The following is a 26,027-nucleotide window of genomic DNA, read 5'->3' on the forward strand; positions in this document are numbered from 1 at the left end:
AGCAAGCCAGCTGCCTCCAACTAAGGCCAGTCACTGCAGTGTTGTGAGGAAAAAATTGAGAGGAACTGAGGTTTTACATTCCTGCAGTTTTTTTGTTGCTTGCTTGTTTGTTATTTCTTTTGTAAAGCAAAGATTTTTACATAACATTTGCCTGAAAGTGCATTTTTTAATTTTTAATCTGAACAGCCGTTTTTCACAACTCATCTGTTGACATGTCACCTTCTAACGTATTCTTTTGGATCACAGGGAGATACTGTGCCCATAGATGCTATGGTATTGTAGGGATCCAGCTCTTAGGTGTCCTTGCGTGCACATGAGACGAGTAGCAATGTTACACTAATAGTAATTGATTTAAATAGTAAAATAATGCTGGATGCAAAAAATAGTTCTCCAGTTGTGATATATTATAGCAGTTCCATCCAACAAAGGAATGTTAATCCCAAAAGCTAATCCTATTACGGATCTTTGAGTCAGCTGTTCCTTATGTTACTACATTTTTCAGACACACTTCCTTCAAGGAAGTCTTGCCTGGCAATTTGCTGTCCTGCAAAGGTTCAAAACATGGCCAGTGACGTTAGATTTAAGTGGGACAATCACACTCCCCTAATTTTAGTGGAATTCTTTTTTCTTTAATCCAATGCAATCATTTTATTAATGCAGCTTTTGATAAGTCTTTTAGGGTGACATTTGGGAAGAAGAGGCTATATTGGTAAAGGCTGCTATAAAGTTTACACTGCCGATTATTTAGGAAAACCTGCATAACTTAATGTGATCATGCCAAAATTCGTGACAATGAAGTGTGATGGTACCAGGGGTTTACAAGACTTCTATGGCCATCATTTTGCAGTCATCGTAGTAGTTACACAGTTTCCAAGCATGTGACTGTAAAAACTGAAGACATGCCCTGCTGCCACATGCATTATTTATACAGCTTGTTTTTAATAGTTATTCTCCCTCTTCTTCTTTAAAGTATAATATTCATTGTGGAAACACTTAGGTTATTATTTGACTGAAGTTTAAATCCTGAAGTATTCTTTAATAGGTCCATATTAGTACGTGAAAGTGAGACTCAATTTTATACCAAATTGCATGATAGTTACTAGGGCTGCATATCTGGTAGAAATTAGAGAGGGTCTTAGATGTGCATGGCTACTGTTTTCCCAGTAGAGAAGTTAGCTGCTACCTGGAAGAACTGTGAATGTTTCACAGTTTCTGAAGGATCAGAGCAGTAGACTGCAGACATTATAATCCATATACGTATCATTAAATACATCTTGCGCTGCTTCTCATCCAGATGCAGGAATAAAAGTAACGAGTACATAATCGTCACATTCAGGATTATTGTTTGCATAACTGCAGAGCATATAGTAAGCTACCCCCAGGACTATTGCTAAGAGTTGGACAAAAAATACACAAGTATGCTAAAACGTACCTCTATCAGTAGCAACTGGGGTTCCCTGCAACTACATATACATCCGTGTCCTCTTTTTAAATCAGTAAGCCTGCTTCGTGGCCTGTAAAACTTCAAATCCATCAAGCAGCCAAGAAACAGCAGCATTTCTTACTACAGTTGTTGAGTTTCAAGACCCAATGTGCTCTAAGTCACGGGTGTGGTTATGGAGACTTAGCAGATAGCTACTGTTACATGATTTTGATAGGGCATTTTCATCTCTGCTTTTTTTCTCCCTATTTCTGTTAAATTTTGTTTGAAAGTGGGAAGAGTTCCTGACACTTTTAAGTGTCCACATCATCAAGATATTTCATCGGGGTGAGCTTTAAATCCCACAAGTAGTAACTTAATTTCCCAGTGTGAATTAAAACTTTAACTGACCTAAAAGTTGAAATAAATGTTATGAGACTTTTAGGCTCCTGGTAGGGCATTAGAAAAAGAGTTATAGAGTCAGCTAGATGCCTGCTGCACAGGGGGAAAGGATACATAAGTGATATGGAACAAGGACACAACTAACAATTAATTGTATGATCTTAAAGAGAAAATTGAACTTTTCTGAGCTTGAATGCTCAGAAAATTAGACATTTCAATTAGACATTAAATTTAGACATTTCAAGAAGGTGCATTAGGGGATATGGTACTATATAAACTCTGAATTTATCTGGTTTAATCATATTTTAGCCTCTGCAGCACTGAGAGCTGGAGAAACCTGTTTCTCACATGCAGTGAATGCTGAAGCTGGTGGCCATTTCCAAGAAAATATTATTATTATTTGCATTTGAGTATAAGCGTGTCTTACTGAGTCCAGATAAAAGAAACAGTTAGAAGGAAGCTATTGAGTAACTGAAATAATACATAATTCTTACAAAGGGAAATTAAATGAAAATTAGTGAGAATTCACAGTAATTTAGAAAAGACAGTTTTGAGTTGAAAGGAGCTTTAAAAGTGAAACTTTTGCAAGGGAACCATCACTCCCACCTATGCCACATTAATCAGATTTTCCACAAACTATTTCAGAGAAAGCTCTTGCTTGTCTGTTCCTGTATCTCTTTGTACAGCTGTGCTAATATTATCTATAATGTATAAACAAGTACCTTTTTTTTCCCACATCTAAGAAAAAAAAAATCAAAAACATCGTACTAGATGATCTCTAAAGGTCCCTTCCAACCCCTAACATGATTCTATGATTCTCTGAAACAGTCCCTCAGATAAACCATGAACTTTTCATAGAGTCATAGAGATAGAATGGTAGGGGTTGGAAGGGACCTTTAGAGATCATCTAGTCCAACCCCCCTGCAGAAGCAGGTTCACCTAGATCAGGTTGCATAGGAACATGTACAGGCAGGTCTTGAAGACCTCCAAGGAAGGAGACTCCACAACCCCTCTGGGCAGCCTGTGCCTCTGCTCCTTCACCCTCACAGTAAAGTAGTTTTTTCTTATACTTAAGTGGAACTTTTTGTGTTCCAGCTTCATCGCATCACCCCTTGTCCTGTTGCTAGCTACTATAGAAAAAAGGAATATCCCAACCTCCTGACACCCACCATTTATAATCATTCTTAGTAGTGACTGCAGAAAGAAATGGTTCTTGAAGGAAATTAAGAGGTGGAGAGGTAATGACATAGATTTATAACAGGAAAAATTTCAGAATCCTCGTCATTGGAGGATTATCACTACTTTAGAGGTCTGAACTGGTATGGGAAAATTTCTTTGTAGTTGGAATTTCTGTGTATGACTTAATGAAAGACAGTAGTTTGTTGCTGAGAGTGTTTGAACAGTGACACAAAAGATATTTAGCCAGAGATCAAAGAAGCAATTATGCAGTCTTCTCCTTTCATAGGTAATTGCATTGAGTCTCAATGTTGTTTTTATCTTGATTTGTTCTGTAATGCAGCCTGTTCAGAACAAGAGTGAGAGTGGAGGGAGGGACTAAGTCAGGAGTACAGAAGTAGCTGATTGTGTTTCTCACAGAAGGACTCCCCAGGTCCTTTGAGAGACTAAAAAGAACTTTTTTTTCTCGCAATCTCTTGAGATATACCGGTCGCTAAAACAGGGATTTTTTGACTAGCTGACAGTACCCAGTTAGCCTGACAAATTGTTGGCTTCTAGCAAATATGGACAAGAGGAAGACAGCCTTATTTCTTGCAAGCAGACCTGGGCCATGTGCTTTATTGCTAACAACAACAATGCGTTGCCATGAGATCTTCGGAAGAGCTCACAGGAATCTGAAAAACAGCTGGGCTTGTGCCTCCAGTTCCCTGGGCTTATGTGAAACTTCTGCTCATCCATGTCTCCAACCTCATGCAGACAGAATTCAAGGATGCTCTGAGATTTTTGGGATGGGAGTGTCAAACATATTTATTTTACTCAGTATATGAACTATCTTTTTGCATTCTAACATACAGCCAATGTTTTCTATTGTCCTATATGTCGTAACTGTTTATACAAAATTTGTAAACTGTAGCCTAAATTGACTTTAAAAGAGATGGTTTTTTGACTAAGTTTATTGTACAGATCCATTTTCTCAAAGAGCAATGAAGTTTCTGCTGTGTATGAATGTCTTTCCTCTTGATCTTCTCTGTTTTATAGTGTCTTTAGCCTCTAGCACTGTTGGTTTGGCTGGGCAGGTCGTCCACACCGAAACCACTGAAGTAGTGCTGACAGCTGACCCCATAGTAGGGTTTGGGATACAGCTCCAGGGTAGCGTGTTTGCTACTGAGACCTTGTCTTCACCACCTCTCATTTCCTATATCGAGTCTGACAGTCCAGCAGAAAGGTAAGGGTCATTCAGCTGACTGCTATGTATGTTTTTGTGAGCATTCCTTGGAGTGCTCAGGGCTTGTTGCTTTTGAGTTGTGATACATTGCAGGGCCTCGCTCCGTGAAAGTGTGGCAAGTAAGAAACTGTCTGTTCTGACAATCATATTTCATACGCTTGATCAGCTATAAAAAAGAATGGCAAACACCACTGTTTTTACCATCCAGAACTTTCCAGCAGGAGTCTGGAAGCTATGTTCATGTAAAAGAAGAGGAAGAAAAAGGAAACATTGCTGAAGTGAAAATAGTGATAATTCAGTATGCCATGGTGGGAGGAGGCAAAAATCTAACTCTATTCAGTTTTGGTACAGAACTAAATCTTAGGAAATACCAGAGTTTTGAATTACTGATGTTTTCATTGCAGCATTTCAGTTGCATTTTTGTGCTTATGTATATCTTTAGTCGTGGCATGAGAACACTAGTAGTTGCACAGGCAAGTACTAGCTGCCACTGGAGAGGTACAACACCTGTAGCCCAGGGCCAGAGACAGAGGTGATGGCCATGGATGGGGTGGAGGCACATAGGCTGTGGCCCTTACCCTGCATCCCAGAAGCTAGAGAGCACAACCCATGCTGGAAGTGCTTGATAGTGCCTTGGCACAATGAGGCACAACAGCTTCTGTCCTGCTCTGTGCCTGGGTAAACTGCTGAGCTGCTGTGCCACACTTCTCCTTCAAGGTTAGGTTGAACGCATTTGATGTTGCTGGTTCTGGTAGCACGCACTCCTGATGATTGTTTTGTATCATTGTGTACCAAGGTGTGGGGTGCTGCAAATAGGAGACAGAATAGTGGCAATAAATGGCATCCCGACAGAAGACAGCACATTTGATGAGGCCAATCAACTGCTCAGAGATTCCTCTATCAGCAACAAGGTCACTTTGGAAATAGAATTTGATGTTGCAGGTATGAATGTACTGTTATTCTGTCTTGTAGGAAATGTGAAGGAATAAATCTTAAATACATTGCGAGTGTTAGGCATCCGTGGTGGAGACTTTCTTCTCACATACACACCATTCAGTTTCCAAGTGACCTATTTGAAACGTGTGTCTTTTTGTACAGCTTTCTTATTTCATGTAGCCCTGCAGCATGGTTCAGAACACAAATGGAAATGACAACTCCTGTAGTAAGATCTGGTGACAGTCGCTCCTCTGAGTTATTTCCAGACGTTTTTCTACCCTGACATGGAAATATTCTGCTGAGCAGACAAATGCTCTACAGGCCAGCTAATGAAACCTTATACTAGACAGAAAAGTATTATAAAGAGTGGATAAGCAGAAAACTCTTAAAAGTTTCACTTAGAGTGTTTCAAACCAGCAATCTAAATACAACAATAAAAACTGAATCCCTAAAAGCAAGGAAAGTAATTGTTTATGTTGCTGGTGAGTCTTTATTACTACTAATGGCTTTCTTTTCTTCTGTGATGTGTTTAAGCATACAGAATACACCTATAAAATGGCAATTTCTCTAAATCAAACAACTGCAGACAATGTGTGTGCACTACTCTGCTATGCAAACACTAAAAACTTTTAAGACTTCCATGTTCATCTGGCAGCAGCTCCTTTGCAGTCATGACAATGTCAGATGTGCTGTATTTTGCACAGTGTGATTATTGTTAATGGCTTTATAAGTCACGATGTCAAAAGCAGGCTAAAGGTTCTTAGAGTAATTCCATATAATCTTTTAGGATGTATGTGTCTAATATAAAGTTAAAAAAACAAAACACAGTACACTGTGCAGTCATGTACATAGGAGACGAACTATTACAAAATAATAAAGCCAAGAAGCAAGAAAGTAATTTGAATACACCTGAAATCACCTGTATTTCAGCCCCTGGGTTTATTTGTGCTCCTTCCACATGCTCCATGATGTCAGACTCATACTGATGGTTAGAATCCTCTGCCACGTTATATGTTTCCATAGCTGTAATTTCAGTCATCCCTTTTCCGGCCAAAGCCCAAACCTCTGCTAGCAGAGATGTCAGAAGTTAGGGATTCAATGCTATGTGTTGTCTTTGCCTCAGGCAGCTCCAGATGCTTCTCTGTTAGTGCTGTTTTGGTTCCTTTTCTTCTCAGTTGATGTAAATTCCATGGCAATTACTTTAGTGGACAGTTAAAAATGTGTTAGACCTACAGCAGCAAAGGCCTGATATCCTTAAGACTTGATCTCCTGTCCTTTTAATTAAAAGTTATCTGCCAGCACTAAAATTTTCTTGTGTGCTCACAGAAATTGCATACAAGCTAAAAACCTGCAGTCTCTGCTGGCTGCTGGCCCATGCAATCTCCATAAATTCAGTTAAACCTCAACAAAAAATTGAGTTACCATGAAATTACCAATAGAGGTATAAATCATGCTTTGTATATCCTGCTTCCTTCCCTTCCACACCCCTGTTTTATCTGTGGCTTGTGACACTGATGTGGCTTTATGAACGTGCATGTATAGTTCCATGCACTTGGAATTGCTGTGCCTTATAAATTATCTAACATTTCAAATGGGTTTTTTTATAGAATCAGTTATACCAAGCAGTGGAACATTTCATGTAAAACTACCAAAGAAGCATAATGTGGAACTCGGCATCACCATAAGTTGTAAGTGAAAGTGCTTATTTTTAATGCCATGTTTATGCAATAATCTGCAGATAGTAGGTCCTGTAGCTATAGACTCATGTTTGTTTTGATATAGACTTCTTTTTCCTTTTTCTAGAAATGATCATCAGTGCTCTGTCTCTGTTGAAATACTATTCTGTAGCAGATTCATACTTCCCTTTCTAATAGTTAAAGATGCCGGAATTTTGCCAGGGCAAAGGCTTGATCTGTTGTTTTTTGCATAGCATGTATTTAACTCCCATTAAAATGATTTTAAAATGAAAAAGTCATCAATAGAATTAGGCCCATACAAACATCATTAGCTGAGTAGTATAAAGCAAAGTCTGTCATGGTCTCACAGATTGTTGAACCCCCCTGAGCTCAAGATTTCTCACAAGTGTGAGGATCCACGTACATGGGGTTATTTTCTGCTTCAGAACCCAGAGTCTGAAGGTACGTCCTCAACCTGTAAAACTAGTGTGCAGTCCTTGATGTGCAGGTCACAGAGTCAAATCCCCTTTCACTAGGGATTTTAGAGATTGCTGAAGGCTATAACAGGGCTCTGTATCAGTCTTGTTTCTGAAAACACACTTGTTACTGGTGTTTGAAATCAAAGCGTTTCTCATTTATTGTACGTATGTTAAATATAGTTATTTCTTTTGGGAACAGACAGGTAACACTCTGTTAGGACTGGATGTTGACCAGGTAAACTGCAGCATACGGAGTTCAGCCCTTGACAAAAGGAAGAATAATCCTTTGTCAAAGTTACTCAGCTTGTGTTTAAAGTACTTAATGACAGCACAGAATCTGGTCTCACTGGAATTAACGTTCCTTTATGGCTGTGGCCTTTCCCAGACTATTAGTCTTTCTTTGGAATTATTCATGTGTCTTGGGGGAAGCCTGTGCTTTGACTTATATTCTCAAATCTTTTACCAGCACAATGGAAAAGCTTAATCAAAAGTACAGCAGGGAACTCACTGCTAAGAATTATATCTGAGGAACAAACAAGACACACTGCAGGCCTGCTTGCTTGAGTTGCACACTTTAATGAGTAATTGTTAGACTCTGTGAGACATGATGTGGTGCTTGAAGCAAAATCGTAGATCTACGTGTATTTGTGCAACTGAAAATACTGAGAAATGAGAAAATGTGGAGAGAGGCTGTTCTATTTAGGTGTTGTTCTTAGGATCAGTATTGGCTTGTAGTATTAGTTTAAAAATTCAGTCTTCCTAGTAATCTGATTTGTGCTGTTTTTTGGAATGCAGGCGCCTTGTGCATTTTCTCTGACTGCAAGAGTAGACTTTGAATGGAAAGCTAATATTCTTGGGATTTAATATTTAGCATTCTTCTTCCGAACTTTGCATAGCTTTACTACTTAGAACTTAATCAAAAGTTAGTGCCTTATAAAATTAGTGGTTTGTGTAATCAGAGTGATGCCTGTTTGGTCTTAGCTCAGTTCTGAGTATACTGTAACATCTAAATGAAATTATCTGTTATATATAATAATCCCACTTATTAATAGTATTTACTGCATATAAAGTATGCCTAGGATTGATTGTTTATTAGATCTGAAAGGATTTATACTAATAAAGTTTATAAATTTACTTGGCAGAAATCTGCATTGCACGCTTGCTTTTCAGTGCTCTGCTCTGTTCTATCCAATTAACTCTTAAATGAGGCAACGTGATTTGAAGAATATAAGCATTTTGAATTCATTTTGTCAATTTTTGTCAGGGCACTGTAGCACATTAGTATGCCATTCATTACTGATATTGTCAGAAAGATATACAGTTTCTCTTTAAAAAATAAATACTAAGGGAAACTCAGTGGAGTTGTTACGACCAGACTTAAATGAGGGGGATAGAAGAGATCAGGTTTATTCACTTTGGGGCGTGATCTGTTTAAGTGCTAGAGATCTGTTTCATCTTCTCTCCTCTCAAGGTAATGGAGGTATTGGTGAGTGAGAAAGTGTCGTCTCTATCAAAATGTTACAGAGAAACACCTGTCTTGCTTTTCATATACCCAGTTTAGTTTGGAATTTGGGTGAGAAAGTCATGAAATGACCTGACCTTACAGACAAGACAGACAATTTTTGTCAGAAGGCAAATGTAAGCTTCCCCTTGGGTTGGCACCTGAACATATGCTTATTTTTAGGTCCAAGAGCTCTTCTAAGTCAGCTGTTAGGGGGTAGGCATCCTGGAAGGGGAAACCATTCCTATTTCTTTGTGTTGTTTTCCTGGGTAGTAAACACCAAGTGTGCCCGCATGGAGTTACAGACCGATACTTAATCGCATATCTGAGGTGACACACACACACTAAAACACAGTCGAGCTGATTCATGGTCTTTAAAAGACATGTAATAGGGGAAGAGACTAAGTTTTTCTTAGTCTTAGACTTACTAATGCAATGAAAAAAGCAAAACAATAACAAAAAGTTGTTCAAAATCCCTATAGATAGCAGAAAACCCTAGACAGTAAGATGGAAGAAAGTTTCTTGAGCATCATTGTTGATGTCAATCCAGGTCACTGAGTTTTGGGTAGTTCATGTTGGTTACCTCACAGTACACTGACCTTGCCCATTGCCACCTTCACACACTTACAGGACTTCAGTATCCATCTAATCTTCCCATTAATAGCTACTTACACTTAATAAAGACTCTATTTTATAGCTTGCAAATGTAAGGGACTTGATTTTTCATGCTTCAGGTACCATCATTTTCACAGCCAGTTATCTGCTTGGAGTGATTAGAATGACTCGATTCTTAAAACTTATGTCATCCAAATCAAGCGTGATACAGAAGTGCCCGAGCATGTGTGGTTATGGTTTTGTAGCAGAACCACTCCCTAGAAGAATGGCTTTCAAGCAGATCTAGTGGCGTTCAAATCTGTTTCAATTTCTTTGCCAGTGACATTGATTTTTAGACCAAATAATGGAATACAGATTTTTTTTTTCCCCATTTTTTTTTTAAAGATAAATTTTTGTGCCACTGGCTACTTTATAAGAGACTAATATTTTTTAAACACATTGAATGGTGACCTAGAAAATAACTTACAGGTACAGTCTGGTAACTGTAGTTTACAGCTCTTTTTTTCTTTTTTACTTTCCTAAGTAAGATTCTGATATCTTTACTGGTAATGAACTGCAGCGCATTGCTTCCTAAATAATCTCCGTGAAGCTAATGGGACTACTTAAGGAATAAGAGGCTGCAAAACTGGTAAGAATATCAGAATCTCACCCAAACTATCGTCCTTTCTAAGTCGTCATTTTGACTAGCAGTTATACTATATCTGCTTTGTTGCTTTTGTGTTTCATCAGAAACAAGCTTTGTAAATGTCTACAGATATTTAGCATTTAGCATTGACTATGAGAATTTCCTTTCTAAAACCAGTTTCTGTATATTTTTGGGATTTCACCTAGCAAGCTCAACTTCATTTTGCAATATTATGAGTCATTATTTTCAAGACAGAGCCTGATGAATCAGCAGCAGCTGCTCCACATGAATCAATGCTTAAAGAACAAAAAGCTACATCAGTACAATTTTAAAAAGCTCTTTCATCTATTTAATCATCACATTGTTATTTTTAAAGTCTAGTAGCTGTTAACCAGCATTGTGGATAAGTGGACTGACTTTGTATAATAACTGTTTTTTCCATCCCATTAGATTTTTCCTCTGCTTGTTCAGTTTGTTTAGAGTTTGATCATACTCCCAAATCTTGAAGACAGGCTGATACTAGTGAGTGAGTTTTGGCTGAGTGGTAGGTGAGATGTCCACCCCAAAATCTGTTTAAGTCACACTGGTTTTTTTTTTCTTTGGTTTACCAGTAAAGTAAGAAAGGAAGGTTGCTTGAGAGTTGTTTTTTTTTAACCTAGTGGAAGTATTGTGTCTTTACTAGTAGGAGCTGTGTAGAGACCTGGGACAGAGACCTGGGATGACAGAGTAGTTTCAAGAGAGAGAATATAGAACTTGCTAAAGATCAGCCTTCCAGCTGCTACACTAAATTTAGCATCTGTACAACTTCTTGCACTCTTCAGTCCACTTGCACTTCAACATACAGTCTGTGTAAGATCTCTACAAAAGCTCAACAGTAGGTAGATTAACAGCTGCACAGGGAGGAAAAATGGTGAGATCTTTGGTGGACAAGAAGAATGGGACAGGGAGAGAAAATGAGTGGAGAGCCATAACAGGGAGACAGCAGGCAAGGAAAGAGGCCGAGTGTAATTAGGGATAGAGGAAGCTGGGACTTAAACAAGAAAGCTGAACAGGGGTGAGTGGTGATGTTTTTTGGTTTTACTTGCTTCTTAAAACCAAAAATAATTCTGAAATGAAATGTAAAGATGGAAACTTGAAGCTGTACAGTGTCACTTCAAACTTGTGTTAATTCACAAGGATCTCTTTTTTAAATGAAGCGGTGGAGTGCTACTTTCTCCCTGGGACTCTTGCTTCTCTGCTCTCTGGGGAGAGATGAAACAGTGGTGTGTTTTAAAGGGGACGGAGGCTGCATAATGAGCAAAGTGGAGGATTGCAGAAAGAAAAAGGATCAAGATGGTTTAATGCTACCCTGGAGAAATTAGAGGGTTTTTTTTCCTTTTATGTACAGTAGAGTTGTGTTGAGACAAGTAATTTCATTAGTCCCATGGGGAGAGGGAGCAAGATTTTTCACAGGTGCCTGCTTGATTTTTTGTGGAAATCATTGAGATCCTGGGGTCACACTTGCAGAAATGCTGGGCAGCTGCAGCTGTTGCTGAAAATGCTGGCAGTTGTGCTTTGCACATAGAGGCTGTTATATACTACAAACTATTGTGAGAAATAAAAGCATGGGTATCTCAAATTGCTCACTGAAAATTGTCATACTTTGACCTAAATGTTGGTGTGTTTATTTTCATCATCTGTAAAATTGGAACAACAGTACTCGATGTTCTTGCTGGGGATGGCATCTCTTTGCTAGTGTTTGGGAGACAATCTTAGGCTGTGGTGATGTGCAGTACAAAAGTTCAGGGGGAAATTAATGATTTAACTCTGCAACACAACTTGAGTAGTTTGTAGTAAGTATGTCATGAACACTGAACAAGAATAAAACAAAGTGTGGTGTAGCTGCTTATTAAGGACTTGTCAGCATGGGGGGGATTTGTTTCACGCTGAGATGTGTTTCATGCCCTCAAAAAGACTTTTGTCCAGCAGACACAATTAATAGCCCAGGATAAGTAACAAAACACCACTGGTTCACACTTACTTAGTTTGAGAAGGTAAAAACTTTGTGTGTGCCGTTGTAACCTTTGCATCCACATGAACCCTGTGGCTTCACACTTTGAGCTGTGCTCTTTACCCTGTCTATTTTGGTTCCTCCTCTCTTCTTTTTGGAGCAATAATGGGCTGTTTTCATTAGTACCAGTAATATTTATATCTCAACACGCAAATCACAAACTGCAGGCATTGTTCACTGGGTGATATATAACCATTATAACCATAATCAGAGATTTAAAAGGCTGCCCAAGGGGTAAAAACATAGAATTAAAAAAAAAAAACAAACAAAAAACCCCCAACTTAGCCAAAGTTCCACTTTAACATTCTAACAAGATACTAATTGGTGAAACAAACCCAAAGAATTGAGGTAAATCGTGGAACTGTTATATCTTATGTGACTGACCCATGGCATTGAGAGTGTGAGAATCAAGCTATAAAATTACACATCTTTGCAAGAAGTTAGTTGCTGTTCTTTAAATTGCAACATAGGGATTTCCTGAAAGTGTGCCATTTTAGACGAGCTTCTAAACATTCTTGAAAGTCTTTGTGTGTCTGTCTGCTGGATGTTTGAGATACTACATTTGAAATATGGCTTTTTAGCCATTCTTTAACAGTTCCTTTGGACATTCAAAGGCTTTCTCAGCCAAAGCAGCTAAAGTTAACAAGATCTGTTAGAATATTGTGTTGGAAAAGTCATTATTAATACACCTTGTGGTAGCTATAGGTGAACATCCATCATTTTCCATCAAAGAGAAGAATCATGAGCTGCTAAAGTAAGTGACATCAGGATTTTGTAGGTGATCCTCCAGTCTGGGTAGCTTTTGGGGTGATTTTCAGTTAGGCATTGGAGCCTAATGGAAAAATACTTTCTGTCAATGAGTGCAGAGGCCTCAGTGCACAGAGCAGAAATGGCCTGGGGCTGTTGAAGAGTCTTGCATGTGCAGAAGCCATTAGCGCTTTCAGGAGAACCGAGAGCCTTTTACCATGTGGCGATGTTTTCATATTAGCACACTTTTTGTTAACAACAGTCCAAAAGTCTGTCTATGTTCACTATATGGATTGCCTCCTGGCCAAAGCAGCTGTGTGTGCTATACTTCCCAATGTCAGAGAGCAGCTGCCACATCGCTGTCTAAAAACATATCTGTTGTCACTCTCAAGTTCCAAGCCCACTACTTGCCACATCAGGTCATCAGTGCAGTCATTTATCAGCAAATGAATGAAGCCTCCAAGACAGTGCATTACGTGAAGCTGTTCCAACAAACAGTGCTCTGGAAGCAGTCAGTAATCATTGTCTTCTTTCTCTGGGACAGTTAACTGTGTCCTATGAAACCATAAGTCAAGTAAAACTGCTCAGCAAATTTCCTGGCTAAGGGAAACTTGTGAAATACTTTTGCACAAGTCAACAAAGAATTGCAATGACTGATGTAGAGCACAGCATCCTTTTCACCATAATGGACACATAGAAAATTGAAAGTTATGTCAGATACTGTGTTACTGATACTGTGAGGGTGAGGGAGCCCTGGCACAGGCTGCCCAGGGAGGGTGTGGAGTCTCCTTCCTTGGAGGTCTTCAAGACCTGCCTGGACACGTTCCTATGCCACCTGATCTAGGTTGACCTGCTTCTGCAGGGAGGTTGGGCTACATGATCTCTAAAGGTCCCTTCCAACCCCTACCATTCCATGATTCTGTGATACTTCCAAGAAGAGGTGAGTTAGATGTGCAAGAAGAGGACTGATGGGGGTTTTACTTATTTGACCATTGCTGGAATTGCAGGGCTTCTGGTAGCTATCCTAGGTACAATGTGGGGAAAAGTCCACAGTGGTGGAGACCCAGCAGCAGTATAGCAGAGCAAGGCTGCTCATCAAAAGAGGCACACGTTTACTTCAGAGGAAGCAGCGAGTCACAGTGAAGCAAGCATCTGTGTGATGTAAGCTACATCTGTGCAGAGCTGATAACTGTGCATCAGCCCAACCGTATACCTGGCCACTATCCACAGCATCTCATTTACTGTGAAGTAAGATTCCTTCTTCTCCCCCAGGAAGCATTATCTTCGTACCTCTGCCTTCAGCACTGAATGAGGCAGGAAAGGTTGTAAAGAACATGGGCTAGCCCACCGTAGGTATTTGCCAAAGCAACTCCACTGATCAGGGATATAACAAAACCTGATTTATGACTGACAGAAATATTCTGAAAAAAGATCAGTGTTAGTAGTTGTGCTGAGAGGTTCTACTAACAGAAAGTCTTACATATGTGTTGCATCTGCACAGCATTTTATGATAGATCACTGGAGCTGTACTGTGGTATCTTCACGTGGTTCAGTCCTGACCTACCCCAGAATTCAGAGATATCAGGTTAAATGAACTTTGCACTTATCACCTTAATTCTGTCATTTTCTAATTTTTGAGGAGTATGCACTTACTGGTATGCTCATGATGATTGTTTTCATTCATGTACATAGAATTTAGGGGAAGAGGAGGAGTGTAGCACAGGTAAATAATGTGTGTGAAGTATTGATTTATGGACAGAATTGGCCCATCTGCATGTCCAGAAATAAAACCAGACACTTGTATATATTTTTTTTATTACAGCTCCATCCAGCAGAAAGCCAGGGGACCCTCTGGTTATTTCTGATATCAAGAAAGGAAGTGTTGCTCACAGGTAAGACATTCAAGCTTTCAATAAAAATCTGTTTCTATTGTGTAGCCAGCCAGGCTCAAGTTAAACAAATGGATCTTGTAAGAGACTGTTTTGGGGTTTGTTTGTTTTTAAAGGGCAATTACAAGTGAAAAGCTCACCATATTAAGAAATAGTGTGGTTTTTCAAATCCATCTTCTTTCTGTAATAATGTTCATACTCTGTAAGATATGTTGCTTTAATGTTGCTAGAATTTCATGTAAGCTTGCTTGTTTGTTCACAGAACTGGGACACTGGAATTGGGTGATAAGTTGCTTGCAATAGATAACATTCGACTTGACAATTGCTCAATGGAAGATGCTGTCCAAATCCTTCAGCACTGTGAGGACCTTGTGAAGTTAAAGATCCGCAAAGATGAAGATAATTCTGGTAATAGCAGTGAGCCTACTGCAGATTCTTGTGTTTTTCCAAGATTTTTAGAACATAGGGTTATTCTTTTGCATGTAAATTTCAGTGAAAAGTATTTTCACAAATGAGGCTGGTTTATGCTAGTGCTAATCAGAAAATGTCACACTAAAAGAGTTTTAATGGTATATAAAGTTTTCAGTTTTCTCAGTGGCTATATTGCCTGCAGGAGCTGCACTATAAAATGAGGTCTTCAGTTTTCTGGAAAGGCAATTTTCCCTTAAATGCAGTCATATAAGGTTGCTCTTTCCCTTATCAGCATATTGAGATTTTCTCTGCTTTTAAGATTGGAATTGTGGTTAGCAAAGCATGGATTTGTAGGCCTTAGTTCTCCAGCAGAGTGGTGAAAGGCATGCTTTATCCATAAACTTACAAACTTCACTTCAGGATGGACGTTCACACACTTAAAGGTAAGTAGTACTTTACGTGCTGTGCTGGATGACTAATGGAGGAGCCATGTCTGATCAGCCCAGGGGATTTTTGCATACCGTTTTGCACACCTTCATCAATTAACATTCCTGGATCTTCCTCATTATGGGTTCTGGAAGAGCAGAATTTCTACCTGGAGATGATAAAGCAAGTTCTGTTATGCCTTGTAGTGGCAAAATAAGTTAGACAATTATCATTACTGCTGGAATTTATATTGCAGCGTTATGTAAATGCATGAACTGCAGAGTCATCTGTCTTAAGCTCTACATAATCTCACAGCAAAAAGGCACAGCCTGACACACTTTTTTATTTAAAATCAAGTGCAACTGTTGAAATGGTGTTTAGAGTTGCATTGAAGTGTTCCTGTCCTTTCATTGCTTTTGAAAGCAAACAGAAAGTATCTTCTCAATATGGTCAGTACAGAGCAAAGGCAGATACATGTAGCACCTTGTGCAAATTGGCTTTTGGGAGTAAATTTTGATCCAGCAATGTGAATAGTCACTGCTCAAAGGATATTGTTAGATTCCAGCAGGTGGTGAGGTGAGATTTGCTGAGCTGGTCCACCTTGGACAGAGTCTGGCCAAACTGGCCATGGGCTGTACATCCAAAGGGACACCTGACTGTCAGTTGCCTTACAAAACTGAGCAAACAAGGTGTGTTATGAAGAACAAACTGCAACTACACTTAAAATCATAGAATAGTTTTGGTTGGAAAAGACCTTTTAAGATCATCGAGTCCAAGCACTAACCTACTGCTGTAAAGCCCACCACTAAACCATGTCCCTCAGCACTTCAGCTACACATCTTTTAAATGTCTCCAGGCATGGTGACTCCACCACCTCTCTGGGCAGCCTGTTCCAGTGTCTAACAACCCTCAGTGAAAATGTTCTTCCTAATATCCAATCTATACCTACCCTGGTGCAACGTAAGGACATTTCCTCTTGTCCTGTCATTCATTACTTGAGAGAGACCCCAGCTTGCTACAGCCTCCTTTCAGGTAGTTGTAGAGAGTGGTTGTGACCTAGCTGATAGGAAAAATGCTTGTAGAAGGAAGTTTTCTTCTGTACAATAGAGGATCTGTTCTCTAAGCATTCATGGCACCTAGGATCCCTTCTTCCCTTCATTTGGAAGACTCCCTCTCATTAACCCTGCACAGAAGTTACCAACAAATCCAGAGGAGTGCTGTGAGTTAGAGCCATGTGGAAGAAGTAAAAACTTCCTCCTCATTTTGTGGACTTTGGCTTTTTCTAGGACAGCTTCTGTTTCCATTGAAGTTGGTACACGTTTTCTGTTGCAGTTACTGAAATGTGGATTTCAATCTCCACCCATGTAAAATAACATCTTTGCTCTCTTAGGTATTGCACACTATGGTGGCTGTTACAGGTTTTAGTCCAAGAGGGATTCTTGTTCCACATGTTTTTTTCTACACATTTACATTGCTTATTTTACAGTTATATCATACATCAAGATTCTCACACAACTACAATGTCTTATCCAGACATGATTGGTGTAACTGAACAGATGTAAATAGACAGCTACTCGGAGACCTACTGATAACAATTCTGCATAGAAATTTACAAATATCTAAAGGGTGGGTGTCAAAAGGTTGGGACATCCTTTTTTTCTATAGTAGCTAGCAACAGGACAAGGGGTAATGGGATGAAGTTGGAACACAAAAAGTTCCACTTATATTTAAGAAAAAAACTATTTCACTGTGAGGGTGATGGAGCAGTGGCACAGGCTGCCCAGAGGGGTTGTGGAGGCTCCTTCCTTGGAGGTCTTCAAGACCCACCTGGACATGTTCCTATGTGACCTGATCTAGGTGAACCTGCTTCTGCAGGGGGGTTGGACTAGATGATCTCTAAAGGTCCCTTCCAACCCCACTGTTCTATGATTCTATGATTCTTGTAACAGTTGGCTAAATGTCAAAGTGCAGTTGCAAGTATTTATAACAGATTTCAGGTACTTTGAAATCTAAAACAAATTAGTGTCACTTGAAGAAAAAATATTTTTGAAAACAATGCCAAAGCAGTAGCAAAGGTGTAGTAAAAATGTACCTCAATCAAAACAATTTCTTGTTTATTTTTCATTACCTTATTTATGAAAGTCAGTTTTCTCACAGAGGGAAGAAGTGTGTGTCTCAAACTCAAAAGAGAAATAAATATTAATAGATTCTCCAAGAAAATAAAAGACTGATGCTAAGACAGGAGTAGGCCTAGAACACTCCACAGCAATTTCTAAACCACAGAATGAGATTAGCATTTAAACTTCTTTTAATTTCTCATTACATGCTTTTTTGAGGAGAGGAAGGCAGGGAGCAGAGGTTCTTCCTCCCTAGGTTCTCGTTTCTTTGCTGTTTTTCAAACTCTTTATATTAATTTCTAAGTATTTCTGCCTTCTGGCTCTTCTGCCTTCTGTTTTTGCTCCTCTGCTATCCCTCCAACTCCTCCCTTCTCTAAACCGTTATATGTTTCTCAGAGCCAACCATGAAGGTGAGGCCAGCAGCTGGGTAGTACATGTCATTTGCTCCCTTGGACCCTGCTCTTCTTTGCCCCTTTGTATTTATCAGATATTACTCTGAAAAGGAAGAGACTAATGAAGAGAGCAGAGACACTGCAGCACAGAGGGTCTGGTTTCATTAAGTGTGGTTTCCAAGAACTGTCCACAGTTGCATCACAAGAAAAGAAGGAAAATCTCAAAAGCATGAGACCCAAACCCATGGTAATTTGGTGATATTTCTTCCCCTGATAGAAGTGTGTTTTCAGCAGTTTTTACCTCTTTTTTAATTGCAGCTTCCCAATCTGATGACAGTTTAATCTACCAATTAATCTAACAGTTGCCATCCTTTTTTGCATTTAAGTTCCTTGCTTTTATGGCAACACCGGCCTTCATTGTGAGTTCAGGCCACATCCATGCCATGTTCTTGGATAGCTTGCATTTCTGCTGCCTGGAAAGAGCACTGAAGAGAACAGTGTGGCAATTTGACATTTATTGCATTCTGCCACTAATTTTCTTAATTGAGGCTGTCCAGAAGACAGATATAATGGACCAGTCTCCTCGTTTCCTGCCATTCACTAAGATCCATGAACTTCCAACTCTCGTGTGGCAGGGCTGCTGTATGATTAACAGCTTCTTAGTCACTTGCTATTGGCAGCAGAGAAACATCAGTATTGCACCTGTGTAAATGCTACCAACATTAGATGGCAGAGGATTCGTTGTAGTTCCATAAATGCTGTAGCAAGCAAGCAAGAGCTGACACTTTCTGCTGTGTGCTGGCCAGAGGCTTCCAGGGGGGTCTTGGAGCTGGGTGGTTTTGGAAAGAGCATGTCAGATAAAGAGTAGTTGATGTGAACTGTGCCAAAACACCCCTGCTAAAAGTCCCAAGTAAGAATATGAGGCTCACCCCAGGCATGAAAATCCCAGTATTCTTTGCTGAATAAACACCACTAACTCTTCTCGCCTTTCATTGTATGTGTGTACCATTTTCTTTCTGTGAATAGGAAGGGAGGAATAGGAGGGAGTTGGAGTGGAGGGGGAGGTAAGAGCCTAAATTTTCTGCCAGTTGGGAAGAAACACAGTAGCCCCATGGATCTTGGTGTTTATCCAGCTCTGTTTAAGTTCCACATTCAGCATTAGAAGAAAGCAACTCTTTGAACCTCCGCAGGCAATGCAGGTGCCTTTTTTCTTCTAAACCTTTTCAACCTACAGAAACAGAAATGGGAAGATTTGAATTTTCTAACTTGTCTCAGGTTAGTTTTTGTAACATTTATGGAGTGTGCTTCCCAGACGTTTTGCACACTCGCTGAGCCGTTTGAAAGGTCATTACTCACAGCTCTAAGGAAAGTTGCCCGCCAGGCCAGACATCCTGGCTGAATACCAATACCATAACATGGGCAAGGCAGCCTTTCTTATTTTGATCTGAGGAGAAATCTGGCATTTTAAATTGTAAAACATCCCATCACAACTCAAAAGATGCTGCAGCTGATTGCTGTCCTGCTGTGATGATTTTTTGATGCTATGTGAAGAGCATGCACTCTACAAATCCAGGAGGCTCTCTTGCTGCTGCAGCACCTGTTGGGTGCTGTTAAGGAACGTACATGGCACTGCAGCTCACGCAGTGATGAATTCTTTTCCAGTGGTTGCTCGGTGAGGCTAACATTTCAAATTAATGCAAATTACTTCATGCAATATAATGAAATAAAATTGAATGGAGTTATTATTCAACTTATTTGATAATTCAGAATTCAGAAGCCCCTTTTTTTTTATTCTGTTAGAAAAGTTTAAAACTTGCCCATCAAAAACATGGGATATATTTCAGGTTCTCTTAGAAAGACAGCTGTTCATCTTATCATGACTTCTGACTTTTCCCACAGTTCCCTTAAGGAAGCTTGCTTTTGAAGCTTTGGGATTATCTTTCATTCCAAATATCTTCAATTTAGTTCAAGAAACAGATGAGTACCAGTATTTATACAGCAGTAGTAACTTGTCTTTAATAACGTGACCTTCTGGCAAAGGCGGCCAACGGCCTCCTGGGCTGCATCAAGCTGAGCGTTGGCAGCAGGCTGAGGGAAGTGATCCTTCCCCTCTGCTCAGCATCAGCTGAGAGATTTCTGGGGTGCTGCATCCAGTCCTGGGCTCCCCAGTATAAGAGAGACATGGACATAGTGGGTCAGGTCCAGCGAGGGACTGCAGAGAGAATGGAAGGGCTGGAGCATCTCCTCTGTGAGGAAAGGCTGAGAGAGCTGAGACTGTTCAGCCTGAGAAAGGGAAGGCTCAGGGAGATTGTATGAATGTATACAAATACCTGAAGGGAGAATGCAAAGCAGACAGAGCCAGGCTGTCTTCAGTGGTGCCTGGTGGCAGGGCAAGAGGCAATAGACACAAAGTGAAACACAGGAGGTTCCTTCCTGAACATCAGGAAACACTTTTTTTACTGTGAGAGTGACCGTACACTGGCACAGGTTTCCCAGAGAGGTTGTGAAATCTCCATGCTTGCAGATATTCAAAAGCCAGATGGACACAGCCCTCTGCTACCCAATCCTCGTGGCCCTGCTTGAGCTGGGAGGTTGGACCAGCTGACCTCCAGAGGTGCCTTCCAACTTTAACTATTCTATGATTCTGTAACAAAATGGCATGAAGTTCTATTTTGACAGGAAATAAGATATAAAAATTTTAAACAAAGTAAAATTTAGTCTTAATAGAGTGAGGGGAGTCTTTCTATTGACTTCAATGTAATTGGGTTTTGGCAATAAAAAAGAAATCACACAAGGATTAATTCTATTTTTTCCCCAAATAATCCAGTAGAATATGATCAAGAAGTGTATCTGAAATGCAGTCCTTTGAAAGTGTTTTTTGATTACTAGTCACTAGACCGAATGTGCTATTTTTTTCATTCCCTTTTTCACAAGAAGCCAATTGCATCCCCTTGCCATTTATTGCAGATGAACAGGAGAGCTCTGGAGCAATCATTTATACTGTCGAGCTCAAGCGCTATGGTGGGCCTCTTGGCATTACAATCTCTGGTACTGAGGAGCCCTTTGATCCCATAATCATTTCCAGCCTTACAAAAGGAGGATTAGCTGAAAGGTAAGTTGGAAAGCAAATTATTTTTAAACATTCCTTTTGTCAAAATAAAGATTTCTTTTGTTTACCCAAAGATGCTTATTTTCATAGTTTAGCAACTTATGTCGTTGTAATTGTCCAAATCTGAGTTTATAATCTTTCTGCTGTTGTTTTTTTGCACATTGCCAAGTTCAGGAGCATGAGCAATATCTGTTCTTGCACATACTGTACAAGACAGAGCAGAGGATTGTCGTGCTTATTATAAATCACCTAAGAAAGACTAGTCAAACTGCTCAGTCACCAGAACATTTTAGCAGCCTTATATAGCATAATAGGTAAGGAAAGCACTTCATGTGCTTTCACTTTACCTGGACCTGTATATTTACCTGCTGCTTATGATGTGCAGACACTGCACCTGTACATGCACTTACACCATAACAAGCATTCTGGCTGTGGCAAGCAGAAACGCTCCTCGTGGTCAGTGGTGGATAGAGAACAGTGAAAAGGTTTCCTAGCCAATGTTCTTTCTAAGATAGGTACAGCCACAGCAACTGGTACCTTTGGTGGTGGTTTCAGACAGAACTTAGAGCACACAAGGCACCATTCTGTGCACAGCCAGAACAAACTGTGCATTTACACAAGGAGAATTTAATTTCTCTGGATACGGTCCATCCTTAAAGCCACATTTGTGAAATACCTGATTACTCATTCACACTGCCATAACTTGTTATGTTGTGAGACTTGTAGGAACTTGACTCATTTCAGAACTTACTGAGCTGTTTGAGATTGCTCTTAAACAGGTGAGCTGCAGTGAGCACCATCCACAGGTGATTAACTCAATTGCTGCAGTAACACAGAAATCCGTATCTCCATGCCTCAACTCTGCTAATGTCACTGCAACAAAGGTGACTGGCTTTAAGTGTTTCTAACAAAAGAATTACTCCATAACACAGCTATAAAAGCAAAATGAATTAAAGAAAGGCAAAGATGAAACTTTCATGCTCCAGATATGCAAAGAAATTGTCTTTGCTGCTTTCTATACTCTCTCGATATTTTACTTCTCTCTCTTATCGTAGGACTGGGGCAATTCACATAGGAGACAGAATCTTAGCAATAAATAGTAGCAGTCTGAAAGGAAAGCCTCTGAGCGAAGCCATTCATTTATTACAAATGGCAGGAGAAACTGTCACCTTGAAAATCAAGAAGCAGACAGATGGTGAGTATGGCCAAGGGGAACATCGGTGGTCTTTAGTGCACTGTTGTTACAGATTAACTAGCGTTGAAGCCATGCCTGGAAAACCATTGTATCAGTAGTAAACAGCACACTCTTAGGACTGCAGCAAAGCAATGACCACCCCACTTTTTTGTATGCATATATTCCTATTCAGCTACCAGTCCTAAGAAATTTTCTGTCCCTGTGGGTCACGTAAGTGAACTGAGCGATGCTGAAGATGAAACCTCTGCTGCACAGAAATCTGGCAAACTCTCAGACATCTACTCCACTACAGTCCCAAGCATCGACAGCGCAGTAGAGTCATGGGATGGCTCCGGTATCGATACCAGCTTTGGAAATCAAGGTAATATCAAGAATGCAACAGACTTTTGAAGCAGAAATTATCACCCTCGTGGTTGACCTTCCTTTGCCTTATAGAGAACTTTAGCTGTACCAACTTTAAACCTCGTACTTTGTAATGTGCTGGCGTCTCATTATGACCACACACCTCGCCAGAAAGCATGATTTCTTACACTTGGCTGGCCTCAGATTCATTCGTTCATGACGATGTGGTGTGTTATGAAGGATCTATCAATACATTAACAGACTTTTGTTAGCTTTACTGACATCTGAATAGCCCAGTCCATAGCTCATCTACAACTAAAGGGGTTTATCCTTCAAATACAGATCAATGTGAGGCACAAGAGCACACTGAAGATGTTCATGAATTTGATGCCCATATGCAGTAATTTTTAACTGACAACAGATTTATTCTAAGCTGCTGAAGGGGAATCGTTAGGCCTTGCTTGTGGTTCATAAATCGTTTGCTCCTTCCTCATTTCTGGAGTGTTAACATCTAACTTCCAGCTCTCAAAACCAGTCATTGTATGTTTATAAATCTTTTGCTTCTTCCTCCTTTCTGCAGTGTTAACATCTAACTTCCAGCTCTCAAAACCAGTCATTGTATTTAAAGACACGATTTTCCTTAATGCAAAACTTTCTACTTCTGACTATTGTTTTACATGGAATTTTCAAATAATCTCTTTCATTTGTAAGACACATTTATTTAGGCAGTGAGGGATACAAACATCTTTTAATATTCTTGACCACAAGAAAAATAACTTCCCCAGAGCTTCACCATTTTTTTAAACTCTCTTTAATTTATTTCCATAGTAAAGCAGGTATTCCCACTACCTGGTGGGTATTTGGAGAGGTAGGTCCTTACCTCAATTTTTTCTCACTTATCTGGTTGCACACATCCTTGAAATTTTATTTCTCTGCTTCTTTCTTTGGCTTTCCAGGATCATGGGTAGTAGCTCATGTATGGCTGTTTCATACCCTCACACAGAAAACTGACACAGAGCTCTGCCCAGCAGATTTTCCATAGAGACTGAAGTTCTGTGCTGATTGCTTTTGTTGCCTTTCTCTAAGGTGCCTGCTCACTGGCAACACTGGCAGTTTCTTCTGGAAAGCAAAATGTTTCCTTTGAAACCTGCTGAGCTACTTGGGATCAAGAAATAGCTGGTGTTACCATTAGTGGCCATTTTTTTCTGTTCTTTAAGCGTTTCTTAGCCTTACTGCAGATATTTGGCATCGACTTACTTTAAACAAGACAGTTTGAATGCATTTGATTATAACTCCTGTCTTCTACTTTTTACTTTTAATTTACTGTTTGATATGTTATTTAGCACTCAGTGTTTTGAGCTCTGTTCCTCCTGTATAATTTGTAACTCCCTGGAGTTAGAGTTGGGATGATTTTTTCTCCTTTGCTGTTTTTAACTGTTTTGTTCAATTAGGTATCAAATCTAATCAGGTTTTCTTCTGATATTTTTAAGTTCCGAGGAGAACTATTGCTGAAAAGGTGCCAAAACAATAGTTCTAATTCTCATTTCCTGGGCAAATTGATGATATTTAGAGTGAATTGTTTAACTGTGGAAAGGACTCAGGCCCAGACCACTTTCCAAAGTCCTGGTGATTCAGATGCAGTGCCAAAACTAAACTAGTATCTCCCAGCAGATTTTTTTCTAACTCAGTTGAAAAAATCAGCCCAGACTTGACTGAATACATGTCACTTCTGCCAAATGGCCTGAGTATAATCAGATTTGCACCATATCCTTTGCTAGGGTAGTAATGGGACCCACATTTCTGTTAAAGTTCATTTTGTCTTGACCTGTCAAGTTGAGTTTGGCTTCTTTCCAAACCTTTCTTGGCATAAGCACAGGCTAAGCAAATTGAGGAGTTTGGAGAATGTTTCTGGAGCACCAGATAATACTTTATCCTATTAGTTAGTAATTTAATGCTGGTGAGCAGTCTTTTCTCTCCTTGAATTAATACCCCATTTTGTACCTTTGTTTTATGTGTCTGCCTTACTAATCCGGAGCCTTCCCGACACAGCAGTCACTTTGTTACAACCAAACCCTTTCCTAGAATCTGAGGGTGTGATAATGTCTGCCAATTAGCTAGAAACTGCACACAACTCTGTAGTTACACGGGATTTGAAAGAGACAAGTCTAGAGTGATTTATGGAAGCAAACTGCCCTCTTTAGAGAGGTCACAGCAGTGACAGTTGTTATTTGTCAACAAAACAGAGCTTCCTCATCCAATATGCACATCAGGAAATGCCAATTATAGAGCCAGAAAAGGAATATGGCAAGATGAAATATATATATAGATATAGATAGATAGATAGATAGATAGATAGATAGAGATATATATCTCAAGTCTACCATGATGGCCTCTGCTTACCTGATCAGCATTGTCTTGTGACAAGTCAGTCCCTGTGTTCTTGTTACATCACTTGGAAACCATTGTCTTATTCCTACCTGGAATTCCATTTACACATAATTCAGCTAAAGAAATACCATTGGACTAATACCAACATTGTTTGTATGATAAAATAATAAACTCTTCTGATGCCACTTACATGGCCTTGAGATACTTGGAAATGGCTGACAAAGAAATCACTTTCTGTAAGGTGAGCTTTCCAGGCATGTATGTTGGTCCTGGCCATGTGTGACTGGCATGAGATGGGCCTTTTCTCAGCTCTCAGAGCCCTAGCAAAAAGCAATAGCTCAGCTGAGGGCAAGTGCCCCATGTTGGCCTTTAGGGAGGGCAGTGCAGGGCTGCGACAGCACAGTCCTGCATTGCATTTGTGTTAATGAGCCCTTGGTTCAGCAGTGCCAAGGCAGCCAGCTACCCTCCTTCCTCTTCTGGAGTTACTCCAGTTAATGGCCACTCAAGAGGCTCTGCACCATGCCAGCTTTGCACCTAAGCAGCCATTCCACAGATTGCTAGTATTCTGTATAAGTCACACTACTATGTTATTAATTTTTTGCTACACTGCTTCCAAATTTGAGAAAAGGAGCTTTCTTGGTAGTCTTCTTCAAAGTCAAGCCAATGGGGTTGTTTCATTGTGTCCCTACAAACTCTTTTTTCAATAGGTCTGAAAGGCAGCTTTAATATTGGCTGTGTTGCACATGACCACCTGGACATGTCTTTAATGCAACCATAACACATGTGATTTGTTCGTCAGTTTTCAAAGTATGGTGTGAAATAGGAACTGAATCAATTGTGAAGATTCCTAGAACTAAGCATCAGAAGTAGCTGAGACAGAAACAGTAGGAGAAAAGTGTTACATAC

At 39.8% G+C, this 26,027-nt stretch overlaps 1 protein-coding gene across 1 annotated transcript in view; it reads left to right on the forward strand.

Annotated features, from left to right (window-relative positions):
- Positions 1-26,027, forward strand: part of GRIP1 (glutamate receptor interacting protein 1) — a 323,990-nt gene that overhangs the window by 280,452 nt on the left and 17,511 nt on the right. The window contains exons 12-19 of the mRNA XM_062016662.1: positions 4,037-4,223; positions 5,020-5,165; positions 6,767-6,847; positions 14,675-14,744; positions 15,004-15,149; positions 21,055-21,199; positions 22,252-22,391; positions 22,564-22,752. Coding sequence (XP_061872646.1) covers positions 4,037-4,223; positions 5,020-5,165; positions 6,767-6,847; positions 14,675-14,744; positions 15,004-15,149; positions 21,055-21,199; positions 22,252-22,391; positions 22,564-22,752 — 1,104 coding nt within the window. The remainder of the gene's footprint in view (positions 1-4,036; positions 4,224-5,019; positions 5,166-6,766; positions 6,848-14,674; positions 14,745-15,003; positions 15,150-21,054; positions 21,200-22,251; positions 22,392-22,563; positions 22,753-26,027) is intronic.

Source organism: Colius striatus, chromosome 1 (assembly GCF_028858725.1).
Source record: "Colius striatus isolate bColStr4 chromosome 1, bColStr4.1.hap1, whole genome shotgun sequence".
Lineage (NCBI taxonomy): Eukaryota > Metazoa > Chordata > Aves > Coliiformes > Coliidae > Colius > Colius striatus.